The 15,606-nt window shown below is 39.9% G+C and overlaps 2 protein-coding genes across 2 annotated transcripts in view; one reads left to right on the top strand and one right to left on the bottom strand.

Annotated features, from left to right (window-relative positions):
- MIER3 (MIER family member 3) overlaps nucleotides 1-3,995 on the top strand; it is a 32,967-nt gene extending 28,972 nt beyond the window's left edge. Inside the window, exon 13 of the mRNA XM_012497441.2 lies at nucleotides 19-3,995. Coding sequence (XP_012352895.1) covers nucleotides 19-476 — 458 coding nt within the window. The 3' untranslated portion in view covers nucleotides 477-3,995. The remainder of the gene's footprint in view (nucleotides 1-18) is intronic.
- A 2,556-nt stretch (nucleotides 3,996-6,551) lies between these two features.
- On the bottom strand, nucleotides 6,552-14,713 carry SETD9 (SET domain containing 9). Its single transcript, XM_030798283.1, has 6 exons — nucleotides 14,566-14,713; nucleotides 12,771-13,138; nucleotides 10,756-10,876; nucleotides 9,886-10,004; nucleotides 8,908-9,013; nucleotides 6,552-7,079 (listed from the first exon to the last, which is right to left on the bottom strand). The coding sequence occupies exons 1-6, from the start codon at nucleotides 14,661-14,663 to the stop codon at nucleotides 6,992-6,994; spliced, it is 900 nt and encodes a 299-aa protein (XP_030654143.1). The 5' UTR covers nucleotides 14,664-14,713; the 3' UTR covers nucleotides 6,552-6,991.
- Nucleotides 14,714-15,606: the final 893 nt, after the last annotated feature.

Here is a 15,606-nt window from a genome sequence, read left to right as displayed (position 1 = left end):
TTTTCCGTTCCTTTTTAGCTTTGACCAACAGTGTAGCAACCGTCTGCGACCCCACAGATGTGAATTGTTTGGATGATAGCTTTCCTCCACTGGGCAACACACCCCGTGGACAAGTTAATCATGTGCCTGTTGTAACAGAAGAGTTACTCACCCTGCCCAGCAATGGGGAAAGTGATTGTTTTAATTTATTTGAGACTGGATTTTATCACTCAGAGCTAAACCCTATGAACATGTGCAGTGAAGAGTCAGAGAGACCAGCAAAAAGATTGAAAATGGGCATTGCCGTCCCTGAATCCTTTATGAATGAAGTTTCTGTAAATAACCTGGGTGTGGACTTTGAAAATCACACACATCACATCACCAGTGCCAAAATGGCTGTTTCTGTGGCTGACTTTGGTAGTCTCTCTGCCAGCGAGACCAATGGTTTCATCAGTGCCCATGCTCTGCATCAGCACGCGGCCCTACACTCTGAGTGACCTGAGTGAGGAGCCCGGAACTGCGTGTGCAGCACCAGTAAACTTGAGGGGAGCTATCAGGTTTGCATAGTCTTTCACTGGAAGTTTGAACCTTTCTCACTATGACATCAGTGATGTCAGTATGTATAGAACTATATCTTGATTTATCAAGAGTATTTTCATTTTTCAATCCATAAATGTGGAAATGAACTATGATCAGCAGAGTTGGGAACTAAGATTGAACTCTGTGGTGCAGCTTTAAGCTCTGCTTCTCTCTTCCTCATCTCCCAATACCTCTTCCCCACTCCCTTCTTTTTCTATTCTTTTCTGTTCCCCACTGCCCTCACTCCCAATTTTAAAACCTGTAGACAGAGGCCACCAGCTCAAAACCAGCACAGATGTTCTGAACTGAATGGTGTGGCCTCTTTTTGTGTAAATTCCTTTTGCCGTAATGGATGCAGTGGAATAACAATGTTTACAGGTACCGATCCCGATCCCTGCTCAATGTAGCATTTTTTTGGTTTTATTTTCTTAATAAAAGCAGGGGTAGGTTTCTTTAAACTGCACAAACATGCAAGGATTTTTTTAAAATGGAAACTTCTCTCATGTTATTCAACTAGAGCACTTCAGTTTACAAAACAGCAAGTCCATCTTTATGGAAGCCAGCACGAGGAACTGTGTGCAAATAATGAAGACGCTTGCTTGGATCCTGTTTCAAAATTCTAGACCAGGGCTACCTTACACAGAATTGGTCATGTTACTGCCAGGAGATTTCTGTGTAACTTCATTTATTGGCTACAAATTTGGCATTTGAAGATGTGGTACTCAGATGGGGTTTTGTCCACCATTGTCAAGATTGTAATCTTAAAAATCATACCAGTCATTGATAATTTAGTTTATCCTGAGGCAGTCGACTTGCAGAGGCACAGTCTACAAAGCCTAGGATATTGCCACTCAATGGTTTACATTTTGGGACATCTTTTAAGTTGTTTGTAGCACTGCAGTTCAAAGTGTTAATATTTAGAGGGACTTCTAGATTTTATACCTAATGCAGTAGAACCTTGAAGTATATTTAAGCTTTTTTGTTAAGCTTGAACAGTTGGCAAGAATAATGTGAGTTCCTATCTGAAATAGAATGGTACATTACCACTTTAAGTTTTAAAAATTGATAGATGTTCAGATGTATCTCAAACTCAGTTTTATTTTTATTCCAAATATTGTGAATGAGAAGCCATTGTCCTAAACTTTGGCCATTTTTGTGCTATAAACATGCATTTTTAAGTTATAAGGTGAATCAAACAATATGTAATACAGTATTAGGATGTAATCTTTGCTTTTGTAGTACTGTTAGAGAATTATGTTTTTTGCATTGTCTTAATTAAAATTTTTGATTTTTAGTAGTTGCTTTGCAAAAAACAAATGTTTGGCTGCATTGCTAATATTTGTAAGTATAAGTTGCTTCAAGGTTGTGCTGATGAGTAGATAGGATGTAGTGATCTTAGTAGTGATTGAAAGGGAGGGTATTTATTATACAAACTGTGAACTGCAATGACATCCTTAGTTTTGGATGATGTGTATTCTTGTTTTTCTTTGCAGCATTTTAATGAAGATTGCTTTGAAGTGTTTACGCAGTAGCACATTAGTATAAAATTTAGTTTAGCACAGTGGACAAAAAGTAGTTAAATTAATAACTTAAAATCAGTCTCTTAATTTATACATCTGAAGTATAGCATTCCTGTATGCACACAGTAAATAATGGGTAGCCTGGGCTCTGCGTTACTTTCTTATATTTTTATCCAAGTTGTCAGCTTCTTATTGCTGTGTTGTTGTGCTAAACTTTGAACCTTATTTCTTTTATTAAAAATCAGTACACATTCTATAATTTAGTAAGATACTGGCCATAATCTTCCATTGTTATAACCTTAATTTTCACTCTGGGTTTACAGTGGCTGGTCTGTATAAATAATTTACACAAAGATGACTGAATGCTAATACCAGTTGCACTTAAATGAACATGCCCATTCTCAGTAGCTGATGCAGTAATATATTCAGTTTATCTATGCATTGCTGGGGTCTTGATATAAGATGGAAACAGTGTTTCTTATCTAAAGTTTTGATTATCAGCAAGTTGAATGGACACTTTAGTTATTTAAATAAAGATTTTTGACCAAAATCCAGAAAATGGTATGAGAGAAAAATAAATTCCAGCTAGTTTAATAGATTTTTAAATGTCAATCTGATTTTAGCCTCTTAGAGAGTGCTAACTAGCTGGTAATGTTTACTTTTAATTCCTTGTTAAAATGAGGCAATAATTTGCAAGATTTTTGTATATAAGTGTAAATTCTTCATATCTTTTTAGATCTAATTCAATATTTTCTGACTACTTCTGCCATGTATAATACCATTTTTGTGCATGCTTGATGTGACATTCATAAATTGTACCACTATGACTTTATCCATGTAAAATAGCTATTTATTGAATTTTCTTTTAAAAGCTGGATTTACTGGTTTTTTTTTCTCTCAGTTTAAACATCTTAACAGAGAATTTGTTACTGTTTATTAAAAGAATTGCATTTGGAAGCAAGAAAACAACCTGATTTGCAATCATATTGAAGAAACAATAACGCCTTTATTATCAAGTGTTAAGCACAATTCTTATAACAAACTGTGATAAATTCTTTTTGTTGTTTTTTTCCTTTGCCACATTATTTTCTTATGAACAAACCAAAAATTCATGGTGAGCAGTTGCAGTGTTGGCTGATATATCTTTTATGTACAGGGAATTTGAAAAGGACAGTGGATTCATTTAGAAGTGTAACTGGTGCTGTGATTATAGCAATACATTTGTTAGTTGTACTTCATCTTTTTCATGCTAGCTTTTTAAATGTTTAGTTTTCCTCTTGTCATGGTCAGCTGCTGAATTTACTTGAAGGATGTAGAGTATTGTTTAAAAAATACTAAAATTTGTACAATTAGGTCAGAATTGTGCAATCATTTCCTTTTTAATTTTTAAAATGTTGAGGGTCATAAATATTTGAGAACATCAGATCTAATAGAGCATAGTGATACTATTTAATTTAACCAAAGTCTCTAGTGAGTATTTCAACTTTGAATGTAAACTAACGAATAAACCTGACCACCAAGGAGATTGTTTGCCCAGAGTTTCAAAGCACATTGTCTACAAATGGAAATTGAAATAATTTATAAAATATTGACGTTACTATGTTTTTTAAAAAGTTCCTAATTTTTTCACTAAATGGAGGAAACTATTAGTTTTATTGTTAAATATGGTAGATATTAATATTCCTCTTAGATGACCAGTGATTCCAATTGTCCCAGTTTGAAATAAGTACCCTGTGAGTATGAGATAAATTAGTGACAATCAGAACAAGTTTCAGTATCAGATGTTCAAGAGGAAGTTGCTATTGCATTGATTTTAATATTTGTACATAAACACTGATTTTTTTGAGCATTATTTTGTATTTGTTGTACTTTAATACCTGGTGTACAGTTCCAGAAATAAAAATCTGGGAATCTTTTTTTCTTGGTTCGTGTGAATATTTGCCAAAAATAGATATTTTATTTAATGAATCTTAAGCTACAGCAAATAGGTAGATATTATACTACTGTTAAATCTGTTTTAGATGCAGTAAATAAGATATATGCTAGATAGTGAAGTTGGTAGATTAAATATTTCCCTTAAATTCTCTATAATTTCCATCTATCTATAATAAAAGTCCTCCTGTAATCCCAGCACTTTGGGAGGCTGAGGCGGGCAGATCATGAGGTCAGGAGTTCAAGACCAGCCTGACCAACATAGTGAAACCCTGTCTCTACTAAAAATACAAAAATTAGCCGAGCGAGGTGGCGCATGCCTGTAACCCCAGCTACTCAGGAGGCTGAGGCAGGAGAATTGCTTGAACCCTGGGGGTGGTGGTTGCAGTGAGCTGAGATCCCGCCATTGCACTCCAGCCTGGACAACAGAGCGAGACTCCATCTCAAAAAAAAAAAAAAAAAAAAAGGTCCCAAAGTAAGGATTATACTTTTAGTTTAATTCAGGAAACATTTATTATGTGTCAAACGCTGTTCTAGGTAACTGTCTTTTAGGAAGACAGATCTGAAATTTGGTCAAATATTACTTGACAGACTACATTTGTGGTCAACTAGTCTTCCTTATCCATACGATTCATAGTTTGATTGACCCTAGTCATACCTTTCCTAAACATCTTTTTAAGCTAAAGCTCCTATCTTGGCCTTATTTCACAAGCTTGTCCCCATATTTCATTTGCTCTGACCAGAGCTTTATGTAGTTCCATTTTTAAGATGCAGTGATCAGATTGCCAATAATATCCAAAGTTTGTACAAGGCCAAGAAGGGGATAAGAGGAAAGCAAAAACCTTGACTCCTCTGCTTTGGTTACTTGACTAAAACCACATCCCTTCCTTCTCAGACACAAAAGGACCTTAGCACATAGGGCTCTGTGGTGGACACATGCACAGAAGTGCCTTCGGAGCAGGGACAAGCACACATATTCTGAATACAGCAAGAATGCAACAATGTGCCGTGTGAACTCAGAGTATTTTCAGGCTTTAGGAGACAGAAAAGCCTGTGGAAGCAGGATAATGTCTAGTACATCTGTGTTACTAGAAGTCATTTTGGCGATAATTTCCATCTATGGTACGCTTTTTTTTTTTTTTTTGAGACGGAGTTTCGCTCTTGTTTGTTTCCCAGGCTGGAGTGCAATGGCGCAATCTCGACTCACCGCAACCTCCGCCTCCCGGGTTCAAGGAATTCTCCTGCCTCAGCCCCCCCGAGTAGCTGAGATTACAGGCATGCACCACTACGCCCGGCTAGTTTTGTATTTTTAGTAGAGACGGAGTTTCTCCATGTTGAGGCTGCTCTCAAACTCCTGACCTCAGGTGATCCGCCCGCCTCAGCCTCCCAAAGTGCTGGAATTACAGGAGTGAGCCACCGCGCCCGGCCGTGGTACGCTTTTTGAGCTTGCTGGTGGTAAGTGCTAAAGAGAATGAGGAATATGTCAGGGGTGGGAGCAGTGAGATTGTAAATTTCAATGGGGTGATGAGGCAACGCTCCTCACTGAGGTGACAGGAAGGGAGAGAACAAGCTATGTGGCTGTCTGGGGGAAGATGTTTACAGGCAGAACTAAGTGCAAAAGTCCTTGGGTGGGAATGTGCCTGGCAGGTTTGGGGAGTGGCCAGGAGGCAGGTGTGGGTTGGGGTGGAGTGAGCAAGGGGAGAACAGGAGAGCTCTTGAGGTCATGAGCAGATTATGCATATGAAGGACTTTAGCATTTACTCCATGACAGGGAGAGGGTTTTGAGCAGAGGTATGTCAATACCTTTCATTTAAAAGAATCACACTTGGTGATATGTTCTGTAAGGGGGACAGGAGTGGAAACAAGGAAGGCAATTGAGAGGCTACTGAAATAGCAATAAACTAGGTGAGTAAAGCTGGTGTTAAGGAAGTGAAGGTGATTAGAATCTGGTCATATAGGTTCCATGAGTTTTTGAGGGGTCCAGTAAAGAACACCACCCTCCTTCCTATCCAAGTTTGGAACTGAGAGAGCTGAAGTCAGGTCGATGGAGGTCAAAGTAACTATTGCTAATAAAACTGGGGAAGGTAGCTTCAGGGCTGCAGCCAGGTTGGCCTGCCAATATATTACACCTCTGGACTCACTCTGTCACTGGCTGGGCTGGCTACAGGCTATTCTCTGCACAAGGCAGAGAACTGCCAGGGACACATTCTTTCTGCTGGCAGCCAGAGTCCACAGGGAAGGAACTAGAAGGGTATATAGGACATGGGTGCCTAGTTATTCTCCAAACATAATCAGGGAGTCACTCTGCCTCCAGTGGGTGGAGAGAGAGGCTAGGAACATTACCAGTGGAAGCCCTCCACATGAAGACATGAGACACGGGGAATAAGTGTTCCTCCCACCAACACTATCTGGCACTTTTTTTCCACCTTTTCTTTGGTGTGAAAATGTTCAAAGAGTAAAGAAAATAGTAATAATGACCTCACATTTTCCCCTTACCCAGCTAGAGCAATCTTTACATTATACATAGACACACCAATTTACTCATGGCAACACAATAGATATTTTTTACTCAATTCTGTAAAAATAAAGTTTTTACAGAAGTTTGTACACATCTGCAGTACTACAGAACTGCTGATGCCTGGCTAGAATTTTATAAACCACCACAGAGCTTACAAAATAAACAAAAGAAAAATTGAAATTATAAGTTCAAAGAGTAGGTTTTAATTTAATAAGCTATTGTGTATTTAGGTGAAAACCAATTAAAATTGGAATTGCATTACAAATTTGAAATTGTAATGAAGCAAGTAGCTTTTATCATGAACTTGGAACATAAATATAATACCAACAAAAACATAAGAAATTCCTATTCCAATTAAGTCTCAAAATATTTGTTTTACAGGTAGAACTCAGAGAAGTGATTAACAAAAAACACTTAGAATTAATAGCTGAGTAGAAAACCTAATAATTTCTGATTCACAGAGTTAGCTGACAATTGTGTAGTAGTTTGAAAAAAGCTCTTCTCCTTGATTGATGTCCCTAAGTGCGACAAGAACAACACATCGAAGTGGGCTGAAAACAAAAAGAAAGATATACAAAAGGTAGAGCATTAACAAATATAAGCTCATATTTTTAATATAACCAACATGGCTTTTATAGAGGTAACTTTACTCAGGTTCCTTACATTTTAGTTTATGCATTTGATTTCCGTGAGGAAATAGTTCTTATCCCTGATGCAGGTATTCTAAAGAGTATATCTATATCATTTAAAAAATCACAAATCAATGTTTATACAACTGACTACTTCTTCTGAAAACACTGTTTCTAAGTTTAAGCCCCCAAAACTACTATCACAAAAAGGATTTTAAAATGACATTATACTTTTTCTTGTATTCATTTGTATCTTATATTCTGAAAAATGAAAACATTACTTAAAATTAGTTGGAGTTTTAAAAAAATGCTTTTTTCTGGACATCATAAGATATCGTTTGCTTTTTTTGAGATAGAGTCTCACTCTGTCACCCAGGCTGGAGTGCAGTGGCGTCATCTTGGCTCACTGCAACCTCTGCCTCCCGGGTTCAAGCGATTCTCCTGCCTCAGCCTCCTGAGTAGCTGGGATTACAGGTGCGCGCCACCACGCCTGACTAATTTTTGTATTTTTAGTAGAGATGAGGTTTCACCATGTTGGTCAGGCTGGTCTCAAACTCCTGACCTTGTGATCCGCCCGCCTCGGCCTCCCAAAGTGCTGGGATTACAGGCATGAGCCACCGCGCCCGGCCTAGATATTGTTATATATACACATTCAAAGTTCTAATAACATCATGCCCCGGAGTGTATGGCTAAGAAAAGCTAATTGTTAAACACACAAACATACACATGCAGAGAAGCAAAAGTTATCAAGTTTTTGGTTTTTGTTTTTTTCTTGTTTTGGGATGGGATCTGGCTCTGTCACCCAGGCTGCAGTGCAGTGGTGTCATCTCAGCTCATTGCAACCTACACCTCCCAAGGTCAAGGATCCTCCCACCTCAGCTTCCCAGGTAGCTGGGACTACAGGTGCACACCACCACACCCAGCTAATTTTTGTATTTTTTGTAGAGAAGGGGTTTTGTCATATTGTCTGGGCTGGTTTCGAACTCCTGTGCTCAAGCAATCCACCCACCTTGGCCTCCCAAAGTGCTGAGATGACAGCCTTGAGTCACCATGTCTGGCCTCAAGTTTTAAGTATAAAGAATAGTTCATGTTTTAAATGTCATTCATCTTAGAAGGACAATTTAATAGGTCGTATATAAAATAAAGTTTGCTAGCAACTCAACAAAATAATACAAAGATTGTATCTTCCTACAGCACTGTTAAGCAAGAACTCTTAGCTCTCCAGAATTACCTATATTTTAAAACTGTTATTTGAATATTCTCAGTAGACTTTCTACTGAATGAAAAGAAAATAAATGCTACGTTAAAATATGTGTCTTCTGAATACAGTCCTTTTTTATTTAGGTTCGTTATTAAGAACCTAATAGTGAAACTGGCAAAGGAATCATAGTGTAATTTGGCCTCTTTCTTCAATTGGGTGCTTTCTTATAAGGTAGAGAACATGATATTATAAATGATTAAAGTAAAGATATATTTGAAGATTTCGTAGGTAGGAAAAAGAGAATTATTTGAAAAAACTTTAAGGTGGATACTTATGAAGTACTGCCATAGAATAAAAATGGGTAAAAATAGAATGAGCTAGGTTAAAGGAAAATTTTAAATTTCAAATAAGCCTACATTAACACGTTAAGGTGTGAACATAAAAATCTGAAAAAAAAATTTTACCCCAAATTCTATATAGCTTTTTCTTCTATATTTTTTTAAGTACAGCATAAGCAGAAGATATGAAATGCTCTTTTAGCAAACGAACCTTTGTTTGTCATAGCTGTAGGCAATGTTTGGAAGGTATTGCTTCAGTTCTATAGGGAAAACTGCAGGCACATCAAATTCCTGATAACAGACATTAGCTGCTCTGTCTAGGAACAAGCACATCATTTTTAGAAAAAGCCATTATACAAGGTCATGGAAAACAGAATTGAATTATGACACTGAATGTCTGTTTTTCTAAATTATCAAAACATGCTCAAAATAATTACTACTATGTTCCAGGCACTGTTAGAGTTTATTTACTTATATATATTTGCAGATATAAATGGTAAATCATAAATATATAAAATAAAATATTCAAAAGTAAGACATATATAAAACATGTTTTATTATTTACTTTTTGCATAAACAACATATATAATAACATATGTTTAGATTATACCAACATACATAATAAACATATATGTATGTTTTCTTGTTTACTTTTTATATATCAGGAAATAGAGGCTCAGAAATGTTAAAGGTTAAATATTAATAAAAGAGTCAGGCTTGGACTTCGTTTCTCTCTAACGCCAAAGCCCATGTTAAATGTAGTCAAACAATCAAACTTTTACCTATGGGAAAGTCAACTCCTAAAGAAGATATAGGTACGGACTCACAAACTTAGCAACAGAAAGCAGATACTAGTCTAGCCATTAATCTATAAGGCTATATTGAAGCACTGACATAATAAATTCTATTTTTAAAAGGCTAAAATAATAATGATCAAAGGGCGGTTATCAATTGCCTATATTCACTGCAAAATCAGAAGAAAAATAGTAAATTAAACAATTCTAAATAATGTATATCATGATTTCCCCTAATTCTCTCTGATATCATCCCCCAAAAGTGAGAGTAGCTTAAGGACTTGACTAGCTTATTATATGTTATACTCAACTGCCCTTGGCACTCAGTCATATGACAAAGGAGTAGAATTAGCCATTGCTATATCTCATCTCACAGCCCCATGATGCCTTCTTACCATTGGAACAATTGTTGACATACTGTCCCACAGCCAGAGGGTTATGAATTTCTGACGTTAGCCATGTACTATCACTCATTTTTAAAGGGCCAAGTCGATCCCTCCCATTGCAAGATCTGAAACAGGTGAAAGCATTAGCTAATGGATCTGTATCTTAAAATAGAATTCTAAAATACAAAATTAACCCTAGAATTACACAAGTGCATTTTTTCTTAAAGAAAAAAAAAGACTTTTGTATAATCAGTAGGGCAATTGAGTTGTTACACAGCAGCTATCTAAACAGAATTTTATTCAAAGTATAAATGCTGGCCAGGCGCAGTGGCTCACGCTTGTAATCCCAACACTTTGGGAGGCTGAGGCAGGCAGATCACTTGAGGTCTGGAGTTCGAGACCAGCCTGGCCAACATGGTGAAACCCCATCTCTACTAAAAATACAAAAATTATCTGGGCCTGGTGGCGCACACCTGTAATCCCAGCTACTTGGGAGGCTGAGGCGGGAAAATCACTTGAACCCTGGAGGCAGAGGTTGCAGTGAGCACAGATCGCACTGTTGCACCCCAGCCTGGGCAACAGAGCGAGACTCTGTCTCAAAAAAAAAAAAAAAAAAAAAAAAAGTAAAAAAAATAATAAAATGAAGCATAAATGCTGAGCTGGGTGTGGTGGCTCAAGCCTGTAATCACAGCACTTTGGGAGGCCGAGACGGGAGGGTCGCTTGAGGCCAGGAGTTCAAAACCAGCCTGGACAACATAGCAAGACCCCATCTCTTTATATAAAAAATAAATAAAGTACAAATGCTATTAGTCATAATCATTGTGGTAAGTGCGGTTCTGTCTCCTATAATTAAATTTGAACACGGGCATCACTTACTGGTACACAACTTTCGATATCCCTTTGTCATTCCCATCAATGAGTACCCCATCCAGGCATCTAAAAATAAACGGATTTCCAATGGACTGGAAAAAGATTGGCTCATACTTCTGATATACTGTACCTATTACACAACAAGACAAGGAAATATTATAACAACATGAAAAATCATAAAGACTGCGATAAGAACCCTTCTTTGGAATATAATCACATTCTCTTTAGTTACTTTCCCCGTTTTAAAGAGTGAACGCCCAATAGCAGATGGAGCACAGAACCGACTCATCCACACAGCAAAGCAGAACATGGCTATCTTGACTGGATTAAGAAAATGTGGCACATATACACCATGGAATACTATGCAGCCATAAAAAATGATGAGTTCATGTCCTTTGTAGGGACATGGATGAAACTGGAAAACATCATTCTCAGTAAACTATCGCAAGGACAAAAAACCAAACACCGCATGTTCTCACTCATAGGTGGGAATTGAACAATGAGAACTCATGGACACAGGAAGGGGAACATCACACTCCGGGGACTGTTGTGGGGTTGGGGGAGGGGGGAGGGACAGCATTAGGAGATATACCTAATGCTAAATGACGAGTTAATGGGTGCAGGAAATCAACATGGCACATGGATACATATATAACAAACCTGCACATTGTGCACATGTACCCTAAAACCTAAAGTATAATAATAAAAAATAAATAATAAAAAAAAAAGAATATGGCTATCTTGGTTAATAACATGAACATCACATTTTAGGCTCAGTTTTACAAAGTCATATATATATATATATATATACACATTTATATGTATATGTGTATACACACACACATATATTTAAGTAGAATGTGATTTAACATCTAAAGAGTTTGAAGAAATTTATTTTGCTAATAATTAAATAATGGAGACACATATGGGAATAGATGAGTCTGACATTAAGCCTGTTTCTCCTTTCACTGGCAAAAGAGGAAATGAGAAAATATTTACCGGGTGCTTCCTATGTTCCAGGCATGTTAATCTATTTATTAAACTTCTTTTAGTATTAATTTATTTATTCCATTTAGTCTTTACAAAATTAGGTTACTTGTACAGCAGGAAACTGAAACTCCCTTGCTTGGGGATGTAAAATTAGAAAACAGGAGAATGAATTTTTAAAAACCTGGGTCTATCTGACTCAAATATTCACACACACACTTTCCACTATACCAAATAATATAATGTTAGTTTAACACATAACGTAGTCTATTTAGCATTCTAGTCAATGATCTTGTGCCGAGAAATTGCCTTACTTTCCAAGTGTAGAAAGGGCAGGAAGGTCTTTATTCGGTGACTTATGGGTTTAAATGCTATCTTTTATGTTTTGATCCGTACCCCTTTTTTTTTTTTTTTCGAGATGGAGCCTAGCACTGTCGCCCGGGCTGGACGCAATGGCACAATCTCGGCTCACTGCAACCTCCGCCTCCCGGGTTCACGCCATTCTCCTGCCTCAGCCTCCTGAATAGCTGGGATTACAGGTGCACACCACCATACCTGGCTAATTTTTTGTATTTTCAGTAGAGACAGGGTTTCACTATATTGGCCAGATTGGTCTCGAACTCCTGACCTCGCGATCTGCCCGCCTGGGCCTCCCAAAGTGCTGGGATTACAGGCGTGAGCCTATCCATACCATTTTTATCTTTAACTATCAATTAAACCAAACTGACATGTTTCTCTAGTGCTTTTTAAGTAATTTGTCAAAGTGGGTCATACTGTGTTCTAAATTTCAACATTGACAGGAAAGCTTTCCTTGAAAGAAAAAGTGCATTTATCCCAACAAATACTCCAGGATACTTTCTATCACAAAACAATTTACAAACAGTTAATTTCCGAATTAGAATAGCAAAAATCTATGGAAACTCGAGTTTCCAATTTAATCCCTTACTCTAAGGATTGCAAGGCTGGGTATTTTACTGAACTTATGTTTATCAATATGTAAGAAACTTGGCAAAGTATAATATTAATCGTGCTGTTACCAGGATACATAGATACGACTGCGCCTTTTGGTACCAATCCTTTAGTAACGAAGACACCTTTTCCAGCAGAAATCAATGAGCTAGTTGCTTGGGCAACACTGAAACCCGAAGTCTTGTAAAGAATTTCTTCTGGTTTAAAGGTACTTTGCTGTTGATGTCTGTTTTCAAGCAGTTTCACCCCTTGATGTTCAACTGCCAGTAGGTCTTGATATTTTGATTTAATAGATTCTGGAAGCATAGTCAAGATTTCTGATTGTTTATTGAAATCATTTAAGAATAGAGCCTGGAAAACTTTCAGTAATGTTCCTAGGACATCTTCATCTGAGATAACTTTGTCTTTGGATTCCTCTGGAACATATCGGAGGGTCCTGAAAATCGGAAAAGTTTCTATTCACTACCCTTCAACTGATCAAAGCCAAACTTACCTGCATACCTTCTGGGTTCCTGGCCTTAAGGAACTATAAGCTTATTCTCATGTGTGTGAAGGGCTGGAAACTAAGTTCAGAAAAGAATTGTTTGAGGGAGTTCTAGTTAGCTAACTCCCAACACTTCCCACCCAAGTAGTCAGTACTTATGAAAGGCCCATTCTATACCACATGCTGTGGGGTGCTTACATTATTCCATTTTTGCAGACAAGGAAAGCAAAGTTGTTAGGGAACTTGCTCAAGGTCCCAAAGCCAATAAGTGGGAGAGCCAGAGGCAGAAACGAAGTTGAGCTCTTTCCCGTACTACACCCAACAGCCAAGCTGAATGTCATCACAATGAGAATGAATGACTTCACATTCAATGGCTTTTTAAAAATGGCCTTGTAGTTTCAAAGACAAATTCAACATCATATACTTTGTGACACTCTCTCCAGGACTACTAACGTCTCCAGTGACTGCATCTCTTATTTCCATAATCATTATCTTTTTGTACTAACGGCATTATTTTTACTTGAACAAAAAGGTTGTAATTCCCGCCTCACGGTTCCGTAGTCATGATACAACTGATCTCCTGTTTCCCTAGCATGCAACCTTCGGGAAAGCGCTTTGTTTCCCTATTTTTCGGACACTGACTTCGGGGAGGCCCGGTCGGCCTCTTTGGCGAGCACGGTGTTGAGCTAATCACTGGTGCGCCCTTAATAACACCGGCGGGACTCACCCCAATCCAAAACCCACCATCCCGACGTGCTTTTGAGTGGCGTTCTGCCCGTTCTTAACGCGCGAGCTACTCCACGCTATTCTCACAGCCGGGATGGGCTTCTTTAACCACGTGAAGTACTTGTATGAACTATGAAAATAAACCCTGGCTTGGCTTTTCTGAGGAAGTTCAAGCACCTAATTAAGCCCTAGTGGAGAAAAAGCCACGCACTCTCACGCGGTAAGAGCAGTCTTTTAAAAAAGTTTCCAATTTTTGCCCAGATACAAGCTCCCCAGTCAGTGCCCAACGCAACAAGGAAGAACAGGCGACACCTCCGGCTGGCGAGCTCGGCCTCGCGGGCCCGGCAGCGCAGCGGACACTGGGAAAGAGGCCATAGGCCCCGCCCACCTGAAGCCACCGCCCGCTTCAGGCTTCCAGCTGGCCTCGGACTCTACCAACCTCGGCCCCGCCCGCCTCTGGCCCGCGTTCCTTAAACCCCTCCGCGGCCTCCGTCCCCGCCCACCCGGCCCGCCCACCTCAGTCGCTGAACACCCGGGCCCGCCCATCTCAGGCTGGCAGTCAGTCTAAGGCTCTCCGCCTCGCGTCCCGCCGCCGTGGTGGCGTCTGGGAACTGAAGGCAGGCGCCCCTCGTTCTGCCGTCCCGCCCTCTCACCTCGGGTTGTGGCTTAGGTTCAGTGCGATCCAGGGAACGAAGCGGTACTTGTAACGGCGCCATCGCTGCCACAGGCCCCGCAGCAGACGGCCAGGCATGGCTGCCCCGCGGGGCCGTGACTAGGACGGCGCGGGGAAGGCGGATCGAGGCCTCGGGCCCGCCCCGGCCGGGGAGGAGATGGGGCCGCGCTCGGCCGCCTTCCCCTGGCTCCGCCCTCAGTGTTCCTGGCACCGCTTGACTTCAGTTGCTCTGGGGCTTCGTCTTTCCCCTTTCCTGACTTCACCTCTCTGAGTGAGAGGCGCGTAGAGCTGGAAGGAGGCCCCCTTGACCCCTTTTTCTTTCTCCAGTAGCTCGGGTGCTTCCGTGGGCGCACACACGCGCTAGCCCTGGTTGCGGGCGAAGGGTCACCGGGCCTCAGGGGCGAACCCGCCCCCGAGACCGCGTCCCAGGAGCGGACCGCCTAGTTTCTCTGTCACGGCGGTCTGGCCTGCCCCTTTGTCCCGGCCGCGCTCTGTGTTCCATCCTCCGTCCACTTGAGCTCTGCCTCTTCCTCGACGTTCTCTCCCCCTCTCTCCGTGGCCCCAGAGCAGCCCGACTTCGGGAACCCGAGTTTCAGTCCTCTCCAGACAGCAGCCCTTCTCCTGCGTGAAGCCGTGTTCCCAAAGTTACCAGTTTGGGCGTTTTGCGAATATTTACAGGTAAAAAAAAACAAAATGTCATGATTCCCTTTTTCACTCGTCTTTCTCTTCATTCACCCAACCATTCAAAGGCAACACTACATGGACAAATGTTTCTGAAAAACAGCTTTGTTGAGGAATGGTTGGGATACAATAAACTGCACATATTTAAAGTGAACAGTTTGATAGGTTTTCGACACCACAACCAAGATAGGGATCCAGTCCCTCCCCCAGTCCCCAAGCAACCACTGAGATGCTTTTGTCCTTTTAATATGGTCTTGGATTCAATTTGGAAAAGTTTTGTCTAGAAGTTCTGCATCTGTGTTCGTGAGATATTGTTCCGTAGTTTTCTTGTAGTGTCTTA

The sequence above is a fragment of the Nomascus leucogenys genome, chromosome 18, assembly GCF_006542625.1.
Source record: "Nomascus leucogenys isolate Asia chromosome 18, Asia_NLE_v1, whole genome shotgun sequence".
NCBI lineage: Eukaryota > Metazoa > Chordata > Mammalia > Primates > Hylobatidae > Nomascus > Nomascus leucogenys.
The sequence above is the reverse complement of the archived record's forward strand: the minus strand, read 5'-3'. Positions and strand labels throughout refer to the sequence as shown.